The 12,458-nt window shown below is 42.2% G+C and overlaps 1 protein-coding gene across 16 annotated transcripts in view; it reads right to left on the bottom strand.

The window, feature by feature from the left end:
• Window positions 1–3,579: 3,579 nt before the first annotated feature.
• The window catches only part of NEO1 (neogenin 1), a 106,893-nt gene continuing 98,014 nt past the window's right edge, over window positions 3,580–12,458 (bottom strand). For 15 of the 16 annotated variants that reach the window (XM_083586187.1, XM_083586192.1, XM_083586189.1 and 12 more), the window contains 3 exons: window positions 10,266–10,523; window positions 9,065–9,201; window positions 3,580–7,218 (listed from right to left, as the gene is read on the bottom strand). In XM_083586187.1, coding sequence (XP_083442313.1) covers window positions 7,135–7,218; window positions 9,065–9,201; window positions 10,266–10,523 — 479 coding nt within the window. In that variant the 3' untranslated portion in view covers window positions 3,580–7,134. Of the gene's footprint in view, window positions 7,364–9,064; window positions 9,202–10,265; window positions 10,524–12,458 lie in introns of all 16 variants that reach the window. The other variant, XM_083586188.1, reaches the window with a different exon arrangement.

Here is a 12,458-nt window from a genome sequence, read left to right as displayed (position 1 = left end):
CGCCATGGCCCTTCCCCTTGTGTTTGTGTACAAAAGACTAGACACAGCAGACACACGCACAAGAGATGGCTGTACATGCTAGGGCTGTACACATCCGCCTTGTGGTTCTGATGTGGGACTTCCAATCAGGCCAATTTGCCCTGGGCCGGCCTGAGGCCACCCACAGCACCTCGGATCCTGTCCCAAAACTAGGACATAAGAAGAGCCCTTCTGGATCAGGCCAATGGACCTTCTAGTCTAGCGTCCTGTTCTCAGTGACCAACCAAGAGACTGTGGGAAATCCTCAAGTAGGGTTTGGGTCGGGGTAGGGTTTCTGTTGTTTAATTAGGGTGAACCAAGTCCCAATTAAACACGGTCCCAGGAGGGAGGGAGGGTAACAAAGACACTGTACCACCCACAAGGGGACAGATCATGCAGGAAGCCCTTTTTCAAGCAACTTCCTTGTGTAGAAGCCTCGAGGGAGCACTGTTGTTGCTGTTGTTTAGTCGTTTAGTCGTGTCCGACTCTTCGTGACCCCATGGACCAAAGCATGCCAGGCACTCCTGTCTTCCACTGCCTCCTGCAGTTTGGTCAAACTCATGCTGGTAGCTTCGAGAACACTGTCCAACCATCTCGTCCTCTGTCGTCCCCTTCTCCTTGTGCCCTCCATCTTTCCCAACATCAGGGTCTTTTCCAGGGAGTCTTCTCTTCTCATGAGGTGGCCAAAGTATTGGAGCCTCGAGGGAGCACCCTGCAACCCAAAAGACTGATGCCTCTGATGAGTGCTGAGGAGCAATCCTTTTGGATGAGGGCATCAGGCAGGAAGGAGAGCCAGGAATAGTCAGGCTCCCGCTACCTTCTCTTGGACAGATGAGTTTTCCTCTTTGATGGCTGCCCCACGACAGCTCCAGATAGCTCTGGGTTGTCCAACCCAACCTGTCCGTCAGTCTCAGCCCACATCAACTCACACCTCAATCCCTCTGAACAGGCCTGATTTGTCTTTTTCCAATTCGAATCCATGCCCAGTCCTCATATTTATACAGCCCCATCCATAGCATGGCACTTTACAAAGAGTGAGGCAGTTCACAATCTAGAAAAAGATGTGAGGAAGAAACACAGAGGTAGCAGATGCAGGGAAATACATGATTAATGCAAAAGCATAGATTCTGACCTAGCTGCAACATGGTAATGTTTTGCAGAGGGGAGAAAATGCCCCCCACCCCCAGTGCTATTCTGCATGGGGGGGCACGTGTCTATTCTCAGTAGGTACAATTTGCTGCCCTGGCGGCAACCACCCTCCCCTTTGCTACTTGAATAGTCCAATCATAAGACAGACCAATTTGGCAAATGATTTCTTTCGCAAATTCCTGTTATAACCGCAAGAGGGCACTGCCTTTCCAAGCAAAATCTATCTAGAAGCTGATTTCCAGAGGGGGAGTCCAGGTGACTGTTTTCTGCTCTGTTTTCAAGCATCTTTACGATGTGGCCTTGAACTGGCTGGGATACGTCTAAGCGACAAAGTGGACCAGAGATTCCACTTCCTGTCCTCCATTTCTTCTCTCTCCCCACTCCAGCCGCTTCCTGGCATCAAGGGCCATTATCCTTAATAGTGATTGAGATTATTTTTTTGCTAAGTACAAGGGAAATGGGATCCCAGGATGACTTAAAAATACCAGTTGCCGTGACAACGCAGCAGTGGATGATAAGGAGACCTCATTTGTGGCTTAATGGCTGGGAGAGAATAGCTAATTAAACACCAGCCTGACAAGAAAATTAGCAGGTGAGCAAAAGCCTTGTCCAACCTGTCTCTCCGTCTTCATTGAGGTATCATTATGGTCTGGTGGTATTATTATTTTATTCTTCCCCTCTGCAGTTCAACCGCTGTGTACGGCCACCGGGAAATGAAGCAATAGGGATTCTGCAGTGGCAGAAAAGGCAGTAGCACTTTAGGTTGCAAATGGGGCAATTTTTTAAAGAAAGGAATCCTGTTGTCGTGGACTGGTGTAGTCACAGAGTGGTGGTGGTGGGAACCAGCTGGGGAACCCCCAGGGGAAGAAGGTTCAGAACCCGGGAAGTGGTGGTAGGATGACAATAAATGGTCAGAGGGAAGAGAGGGAAAAGACTGGGGAAAGGAGATGTTGGAAGCTAAAGGGGTAACGGGGCTCAGGGGGTTGGGAGAGCCCGTAGCAGAGTTCAGAAACAGAAGTGGGAGAGGATGAAGGCCAAGAGGCAGAGATGAGTCTGGCTGGTGAAGAGGCAAGGTGCCTCTCCCTCCTGCTGCAACAAGCTTCCCTCTCCTCAGGTCTCCCAGAACCAGGAGAGGCATGAAGAGGGCAGAGAAGTTAGCTTCATGCAGGTGCAGTCTCAGATTACTCGAGGAAAACCCTGGAGAGGAGGCGACTAGGGCAGCTGTGGGGAGGTGGGAGCCTTCAGTCTCATCAGCTGCTTCATGGGGGCAAGACCTGCTGGAGATGAGCTGCTGTGCTCATTAGGCCTCCTGTGCAGATCCTGTTTTTTGTTAACTTCAAGTTGCTTGGTGTAATTTAGTGCTGGCTTACTGCTGTCAGCTGTCTTTCAGAAACAAAGGAACCACACAGTACAGATAAAGGTTCCAGTCCAGGGATGGGAAATCTTTTTCATCCCGAGGGCCAGATACCCTTAGGGGCATAGGCATTGGTGGTGGGACAATGATGGGAGGTCAGAGGGAGAAGAGGGAGCAGTTTGCAGGGAAGAAGTGTCGGAATCTGAAGAGGTAACAAGAGTTTAGTGAGCAGGAAGAGGCTGTGGCAGAGGGCAGTCCAGAAACAGAGGCAGAAGCAGATGGGAGTCAAGAGGCAAAGTGAAGGCAGGCTGCTGAAGAAGCCAGGTAAGGCTCCCCATCCTGCTGTGACCCCTCCATCCTTGGTCTCCCAGAACCCACAGAGGTATGAAGAGGGTGGAGCAAAGAGAGACAAGGATTACTGGCTATCTTTGTAGTTACTCCACTTTTAAATTGAATTTTGTAGCTTTTTCCAGCTCTTTAGTTGAATGTTATTGCTAAATTTGTTGAATTATTGTGAGCCACCTTGTACTCTTGGTTACAGAGACCAGATATAAACACTTTTAATAAATAGACAAACATATAAATTAACTCCCAGCTGAATGAACATACAAAGCCCTTTCTAACAATTGTTTCAAACAATTCAGTGAAACAGTGCTGAGCTCTGTGTCTAACAGCTGTGTCGCAGAGTGTGGTCTAAAGGCACCTGAGGCCACCATATTGCTGAAGCTAAGCAGGTTTGTGTCTGGGTCAATGCATGGATGGGTTCCCTCCTGAGAACGAAATGTATACCACCTTGTGGTTCCATGATGGAAGAAGGGATATGTGACTAACATCAGTGTCTTCATTTCTGGACCAGAATTCCAACAGGTTAAAATAATTATAAATGGTTCAGTTACATTGTAATTTAAAGAAATTATTCTGAAACACTGCACCCTTGTTCCAGAACGTAACTGGGGCTTCAGTGTTATTAAATAGTCATCGAGGGACACTGCTAAAATGCAAGGGCAAAAGTTTTTTTTAAAAAAACAAACAAACAAAACTCTAGACAAAGGCAGAACTCGATTAGATTAAAAAAAGTGTATTGGATATCCAATACCAAATAATAAACATGACAGTATTAAAAATTTATAGAGTATACAGCAAATACTACAGGAAAAAAAATGTACAGAAAGGAAGAAGTTTACAGCAGTCCTCAGAACTCTCCTACATCAGAACTGTAAAACAATATACAGAGGTCTTCCCACCCCCTTCTCCATATTCAGCTGGAGGAAGCTGCCGCAGAGCAGCTTAGCTATGACACTACAAGATACACAATGTTCCAAATTTAAAATCACAAGATATGTATAAAACAGTGTTAAAATGTGAAAAAGTGCAATACATATTGTACACTGACTTGAATAAATGTTTCCTTTTTTGTTTTAACCTTAAAAAACCAACTTTGAACAGTTGTTTTATTATTAAAAATATCCCCCACCCCATTCCCAGATTCATGGCAATATTGACATTCATGGTGTTCGACGTAAAGTAGCAATATATTCACAAAAATCCACCAGTGGGGGAAATACTGAGTACACATGATGGAATTTCTTTGGGTATAGATATGAAAGAGAAATGTACACATCTGAGGAGCGGAATGCGTGCACTAACTGAATTCAGTGGACGCAATGAGGACCCTACACAAAGGATTTCCTGTTCTTCACAAGAACTTTGCATGTACAAAGGAAAACAGCCACATGGAACATTCCCTTTCGCAGGAATGGGAAGCCCCTTTTGATTACAGATGCCCACCCTGATTATACAGGGCTCCGGATCATACCAAATAGCCCAGATCCAGAGAAGTGCATTTCAACACCCGTGGGCCTTTTAATGTACTATTAAAAAATTCTCCTCTCCCTCACTGGAAGCTCTTTCTGATTTATGAGGCGTGTGTGTGTGTGTGTGTGTGTGTGTGTGTGTGTGTGGCACCTATCCCCTTCCTTCTGCATACCAAAGTATTAAGGAAAATAAAAACCTCCACCACACATACAGAGAACAGATAATTGGATCCAGGCCAGTGTCTGAATCCTTCTCTCTCCCCAACCCAAACCTCATCTAGTTTTACTCAATACCTATTTTGCAGGTGTGCCAGTTTGCTCTTATGATGGACTTTTTGCTGACTGCCCCAACCCAAAATAAGCATCCTATTAACCTATGAGAATAAACTGGGGAGGAATCTACACCCACGTACTATGACTGTGAATGTCTCTGGGGCATTAGGATGTTTACTGTTGGAAGACAGAACACTGAGCTAGATGAACATGGCACTTAATTATCTCATTGTAAATTCAGTACAGTATTTAAAAAATAAATGGCTTTTCTTATGCATATGTTATAGCTGCTAATCAGAATGAATTAATACATTTCTTCAGTGCTCATCATCAGAAACCACTAGTCAATTTTAGTCTGTCGGCATCCCTATTTTCCATAATTGCTTCCAAGAAATCTTCAAGATGAATCTGCTGATACAAAGCCAGAAGCAAATACGAGCCTGGAAAGCAGCTTGAAGGAGTTGCTTCGGGGAAAGAAAGGGAAGGGCTGGGAAGGGTTAAGCATCCCTCCTTTGCCCTATCTCTTCATCCCTTTAAGTAATTCTCTCCTGATACTGGTTCTCAGTAGAGAGCAGTGGCTGGGTGTTTTCAAACTTGAGTTAGCCAGTAATAAAAACCATTCTAGCCTCATTCACATGGCAATTTAAAGGATCCAGTGAAGTCTGCCTCAGATCAGAGCACTGCAAACTCCAAGGGTTATGGGCTATTTCCTCCAACAGCACTGCTAATACTGACCCTAAAATAACACTGCTTTACACAGAACAAATTTGCTAAAGAAAACTACCTATTATGACCTTTTGCTTCTTTTCCACCTTCCAGCCCTTTTGAGTGTACACCTGAATTCCAAAAGCAGCGGGATTTTTTTTTACAAAATCAGTCTCTTTTATTATGTTAAGTCACCACCCAATAGAGAGGATGGTGGTATGTCAAACTGGGCAGCAAATAGCATAAAGGAAATAACATCTCCTTTTAGCTTCCCTTTTTTTTTCAAGCGGCACCTGAGTCACAAACATTGTACGCCTAGGTTTTGTTTCCGTTTAGAATAAATAAGCCTGCAAAAGACGTTTTGCTAATTGTGGTTTAACACTGAAGGTATTTTTGAAGACCTATGGGACGGTGTACAACTACAGGGAAAAGTGCCTCCCCCCATCTACTACTAACCTCTGTACATTAAAAGATCTGGAATAAAACTCAAGATGCAATGTAAATGTTAAAGAGGTTATCTTTCAAATAAAACATCAAAACAGAAATTTCTGCTGCCAAGACACACTGTGGTATCTGATGCTAAACAACCCTACATTTCTCAATAAAGCTTCCAGCCCCCATCCATTTAATAGCCAGACACACTTAATGAGTAGCTCACAAAGCAAATGATAGGTTGTTGTTGTTGTTTTTTTAAAAAAATCTGTTTCACGACTTAGAGCCTGTCCGCACAATAGGTTTTCTTGTTCACATGAGTAATGCCAAGTGTCTCCTGGTATGTGCTTACACAGGCAGAGGTAATGTGCAAACTGATAATCACAGACACAGTCAGGGGCCATTCCCGTGATAACTGTAGCACTTTCCCCGATCACTGTGATGAGGGAATTGTTGCAATTACTATTCAGAATCACTCGCTTTGCACATTACATTTGCTCATCTGGGTATTCTCCAAGGGATGTTGGGGCTACTCATATGGATCAAGCTGTATTGTACTGGACCCATTCCTCGGAAACAGTTAAACATCTTTCCGCTCAGTGGCTTCCTTCCCAGTGCCTACCTCCACCCCATATTGAAAAGGCAAACATAAAACAAACAAAAAGTTTCTCAGTGTTAGATTTCAATCCAAACAGGCAGCTAATCTCACAGTGATGAGAGAGAATCTAGTCAGGCTTTTAATAATTATAATATAAAAATAAAAAAGCTTACAAATAGCGATGCAGCATCCCCCAAGGTCATGGATTAACTGCTGGAAGGTGATATAATTATACACACACTAAAAATAAAAAATAAAACATAAAACAAACCGAACATTCCACACTGGCAATGAATTCCCGTACACAATAGAACAAGCAATCAAACATCTGTCTAGGCTGTGGGAAACAACACAAATTTCTTTTTCTTCAGGTTACACTTTTTTTTAATAAAAAAGATACAATAAAATAAAAACACACAAATAAAATTGTACATAAATGTGAATGTCCAACACTGAAAATGCAGGGAAGGTCACAGCACTGAGACAAAACCTGACTCAAATTAATGCTAAGTCCACTTCTTTGTCTGTATACTGGATTTCATCACATCGGCGCGTCTCCCTCAGCCATTTCTTGCAACATCTTAGCAGGAAGTGGAATCCAACTTTCCAACAGGTTCATTTCAGGTAATGAATAGAAAAGTCACTTGGTTAACCAGCATTGGCACTGATACTGCAGCTGGTTGAATATCCCTCTTGTGCTGTCCCCTAGTCTTTGTACATTTCCTTGTGCTCCAAGATTAAGTCCCAAGACCTGTGAAACAGGATTTGGAGTCCTTTCTTGGGGAAGGTGGTCATGCTGTTGTGATGGCATTAAGGTCCTTCATTAGTCCTTCCAGGTGGGCCATCTCTTTGGTCAGCTCATCTGGTTCATAATTCTGCAGGAGATTTAACAGGGTTACTCGGCAAGATGAGCTGCATTGTTTTGGGTGGGGGAAGAATATGGTGCGGATATGGAACATGACAGCAAAGTCACATCTGTTAGATGGATTGCGTTACTACAGAAATGGAAATGTCCCCATCCTATTTTTCATGCAAGGAGAAAGATGTGGGGAGATGCAGCACCAGAATTCAACATGCAGACAAACCCCAGACAAACAGTGAATTAATGAGAGAGAATGTGATTAGGGAGGCAGGTAGGGACACAGGGAAAGAGGAAAAAGAAAAAGAAATCATCAACTTTTTGCACCCAAGGCACTATCTATGAAGAAGTACTCTAGGCATGTTCCAGCTGCCACCCAAATCTTGCTGAAAAATCTTGATGAGTTGGAGTTTCTCAGAGTGCATATTAAAGTGATAGACAACTTCCTAAACTCCAAGGGAATACACAAAAAACTGAACTTGGAAGATATTGTATCCTTATTCTTCTGGACCCATCTATGTAAAATACTGGACCCATCTATGTAAAAATGTTGAGTCTGTCCTTGAGAAAATATTTATGCAAGAAAACAGAAGTAATGAAAAATGATCAATGAGCTTGCCTGTATGTTCCAAGTCTTTTACAACAAGAAACTTATCCTGGCTTTTCAAAATGAAAGATAGTTTCTTTAAGCTGAGCAATGAAGGGTTATCTCTAACAAGAGCCAATTGTCTAAGGGTAGACAAATATGATTCCCTGCTGATGTTGTTGGACTCCAATTCCCATTAGCCCCAGCCAGTATGGTCAATGGAGAGGGATGATGGGATCTGGAGTCTAATAAGGACATCATGTTGGCTAACCCTGAGCTACCCTGGGTTCCTAGACATTATGAGATTTATTTTTTTACTCCATCTATGCTTTAAATCAGGAGAAGCAAACACTTTGCCCTCCAGAAGTTGTTGGACTATATATCCCATCCCTGACCATTAGCTAGGCTAGGTAGGGCAGATGGGAACTGGACTACAACAACACTTGGAAGGTACCACATTAGCTTTTCCTGTCTTAGATGAACTCAAATTTCCAAATCTGATATGGAATCTTTGGAATGAGACCCACTCATCACTAATAATCAAGTTGCCTTAAAAAGAAGAAAAGCCAATAGTGTACACCAGTCTACTGCAAAGCATAAAATTTTAGAAAGGGCTGGTGCTCAGTTGCATGGCTTCCAGCTGCGCTATTTCAAGTTGTAAAGAAATTATATGAAGAACGGGAGAATGTTCATATGGAAATACAAAGCTGCCTTATAAAAAGATAAAAACCACTGGTCTATCTATTCAAGCTTTGCTCACTCTGACTGGCAGGGGCCTTCTAACTTTCCAGTCAGAGAGCTCTTTCCCAGCTCTGCCACTTCAGATCTTTTTAACTGAACCTGGGGCCTTACACAATCAAAGTCCATGCGTTATCATGGAGCTACAGCCCTACCACAATCATCACTCTTGAAGAGGAAAGGGTTTTCAGAGCAGAAATGCAGAGTTACTGATGGGCAGAGGCCTGGCGAACAGTAGCAATGTGAGCACCTTACACATGTATTATTAGGTAACGCACTATCATCAGGTTAGTATTGTCTTTTACAAAGTTTAGTGATCATTACAGAAGGCCTCACTCAAATGGCAAAGCAAAGCAAAAAAAGTTGGTGGGAGCTATTCCATGAAGGAGACTTCTGAAAAACTATTGTACCATAAGTGCCTTATACCATCTTTTAGTTCTCAAAAATATGTTTAATTTGAATTCTAATTTTACTCTCATTCACTACCAAGGTTTCGTATGAGATGGACGTTAGGCTACCTTCTAAGCAGGCTACTTACACTTTCTGAGTCTTCGAGCATCCTTGTTGTTTCCTGGACTTCAGGGGCACTTGGTACCACGACTGGCATAGGAGGTCGAGTTCTCCCTAGGGTGCCAATTGATGCAGTCTTCACTGAATGAACTGGATGGCTAGAAGCTTAACACAAATATGACCAGGATTAGCCTTCTGCAATCAGGGTTGGAGTGAGAGATGAGTAAGACTCTTGTGAAGATCCATACTTTATATTGCTGACGTGTCCCTAAATTGTCTCCCAGTCTTCTGATGAGATACCATTGACCTTCTCCATTATGCAATACTGCTACCCTGGATTTTAAAGGGCATTACTTGACAGCAATTAGCTACTAAGCATGCTATTATCAGGCCCATGTCAAGAGTAATTCAGAAAGGCCTCACTCAAAGCTAGTTAGAAAGTAAGGGGTAGTTTCACTTAGGCAAAAACTTGTTCCCATAACTTATCTCCAACTGGGGTGAATCTTTGGGAGAATGAGCAAGGTGCTGAAAACATTTGAATTGGAATATACATTTTTCCTAGATGGGAGAAATGTTTTAGATTCTTGTGAAACAATGTAGAGTTGGATGCTCCTGGGTGAGAACCTGATGTCATGGATTTTGCACACACAAACAGGTAGGAGGCAAGAGGGGAGTTGGTGTTGTATGCCTGGTTTGTATGATTTTTTCCCTTATAATATGGGGTTAATAAATATTTTGACTGCTGGCTGATAGGCTGTGGTAGGACAGAGAAGTGATTAGTGCCTCAGGGTGAGAGCCTTTTGAGTGTGAGAGACAGGAGGGGAGCGTGTAAACATAAAACATAGGTCTGGCTTGAATGATAGCTGTTTTGATTCTTGCCTCAGGTTAACTGGTGTTCCAAACATATATTCTGTTTGATTGATTGGTATTCTATGTCCCCCCCCCCCGATTTTTTGTTGTTTTGATTCATTTGTTGTATATTTATTTTGCATTTCGAAGTGTTGCTTTTTATTTGTTAGTGCTTTGTTACTGCTGTGAACCGCTTTGAGCTCAGGCTTGTGGTTGGCAAAACAGCATACAAATCTTAAATCAAATCCAAATCAATTACTGAAGATATCAAGGAAGCAGCTTAGCTCTGATGCCCATCACTTGTCAGTTTGTCAGCTCCTTTAAACTGTGCATTACAGTCACGACTCGGCTTTCGACAGCAGTAATTCCTTCGCACTCACCTTGCTGGGATAATAAAGGTGTGCTTGGCAAGGCAGGGTCATAGGTTGCCCCAGTGGGTGGAACTGCTGGCACTGCAAAGCTCTTCAGAGGATGAGAAGGACGAACATGGGCAGTAGGGAGGCTTTGGCTCGTCTCCTCCTCCTGCGTACTGGGCAGATAAGATCCTGTGGCACTTTCTGGCTCCTGGTGGTCAGCACAACATGTCTGAGATGAGGAAGCTGGCATGGTATCTGTGCTAGGTGTATTCCGAACAGATTCTGGGTTTGAAAAGAATATGAACATTCTCTTTTACTTTAACAAAACACTCCTGCTAGCACTAAACCAGCGTCTCTGAACATCCTTTCACCAGAGATCTTTGGTGGAGTTAGGTCACCTCACCAGCGAGATATATTCTCTAAACAATTGAGACAATGAACAAGTCATCCAGAGGCACACCTAGCCATTAAGCTGGTACTTAGGTAATTCCACAGTCTGCTAATAGGTTCTTCTGCTTTTCAAAGCTATCTTCTTCTGAAAAAGAGCAGCCATTTTCCCCCCAGAATGGTCTTACTGCCATACAAATAACCAGTGAATTAAAACACAAACTGATTTACTTGGTTATCTAAAATTCCCTTAAATTTGCTTTGTACTCATCTGTCTTTGAGCTAGAGCACAATTTTCTTAACTGGATGGTTCATAAGTAGTTGCATCTTATCTACATTTGTTACAAGATACTTCAATTCTGCCAATTTTCCTATTGCTTGTATATTTAATGAATATAATGGGTGCTCCAATGTAAGTTTTTTTTACTTTAGCCCACTATTGCAAAAGAAGAATAAAAAGCCATTAGTACTCTAATTAAACAAGGGGATTGCTCTTGCCACAAAGCTACTATGTTTTATCTGTTCACAGGCTTTATGAAGAGACAGTGAATCATGCAAATCTAAATTATCAGCTAAAGAAACTAGATCAGCATCATGAAAAAATGGATCAAATAAATTATGTAAATTTAGAATATGCAAGCCACTAGAAAAATCTAATCTTGCTGAAGATCTGCAAATACCATATAAGAGTGGTAATCTTGGGAATCCCACCTTTTTTCTTTTTGCTATATTACAGCCTTGCACACACGCTCATCCATGCTTTACCCTTGCACACAAGGCTTTTATTGCAACAGCATTCATTTGACTTAAATGCTGTGTATAATAATTTTAGCAAGATAAAGGTCTCAGAAACAGGGTGGGTGTCTTATATGAGCTTGCCATAATATGCTTGAAAACTTAGCCACTGGCAAAAGAAGCATTCTGGTAATAGTAATAGTAGAATTATATTTACAATTCAGAACAATAAGCAACCTACAGACAGGAGTCCCAGAATTTATTTTACTTTAAGAATTCTAACAGTCTGTCACTCTAACTGCATGTTCTCAGGTTATTTCCCAAAGCACTAATAACAGCAGCACTGCATACACATAATAAGGTGCCTCAAGCTTTTAGGAGCTGGCTGAACCCCTCGAGAAGCAGCTATCAAAATTAAATATACATACTTCAGGAATGCAAACTAAGCCTACTTCTGTACTATCCTGCTGTTTAAACACAACTTACCAGTACCATAATAATGTTCAAACTGTGCTTGATTAAATGCCATCCACAGATTATACAGGGAGGGCAGGCAGGCCTTTGGAATATGTGAATTATAAAACAACTTTAAAAGGAGTAGTATTATTTTTCCTTTTGTAATCCAGATGCAAAGTTAAGATGGGATGATTCCAAATATGATAGGGGCATTGTTCATTCTTAAATTTATTCCTGGGCATAAGAGCAGCAGCCAATTTCCTTCTTACTTGCAAGGTCTCTTAACCAACGTTGAACCAACAACCCTAGCCCCAGAGCTCAAAATGCTAACACTGTTATACAATTAAACATTTAGTCATGACTGAAAAGTAATGGTGTCGTAATTTTTAAACAAAGAAATCAAACACATGGAGGTCCCACTATCCACACACTTGTTATGCAAAAATTCACTTATCTGAACACGAGGACCTGTGAGAATGATTTCCCTTAATGTTGCAATTTACAGTATTTCAAAAGAAAGCCCAATGTTCTCCTTCTGTGTATCTACACTGCCATGATCCTGCCCCCCATTACCCTCCCCAGATCTTCTTCCATCTCCCATTTACACTACTGATCTACTGCCTGTTCTTGGCAGCAGAG

The sequence above is a fragment of the Podarcis filfolensis genome, assembly GCF_964270895.1.
Source record: "Podarcis filfolensis genome assembly, chromosome: 14".
Classification (NCBI taxonomy): domain Eukaryota; kingdom Metazoa; phylum Chordata; class Lepidosauria; order Squamata; family Lacertidae; genus Podarcis; species Podarcis filfolensis.
This window is presented reverse-complemented; position numbering and strand designations above follow the sequence as displayed.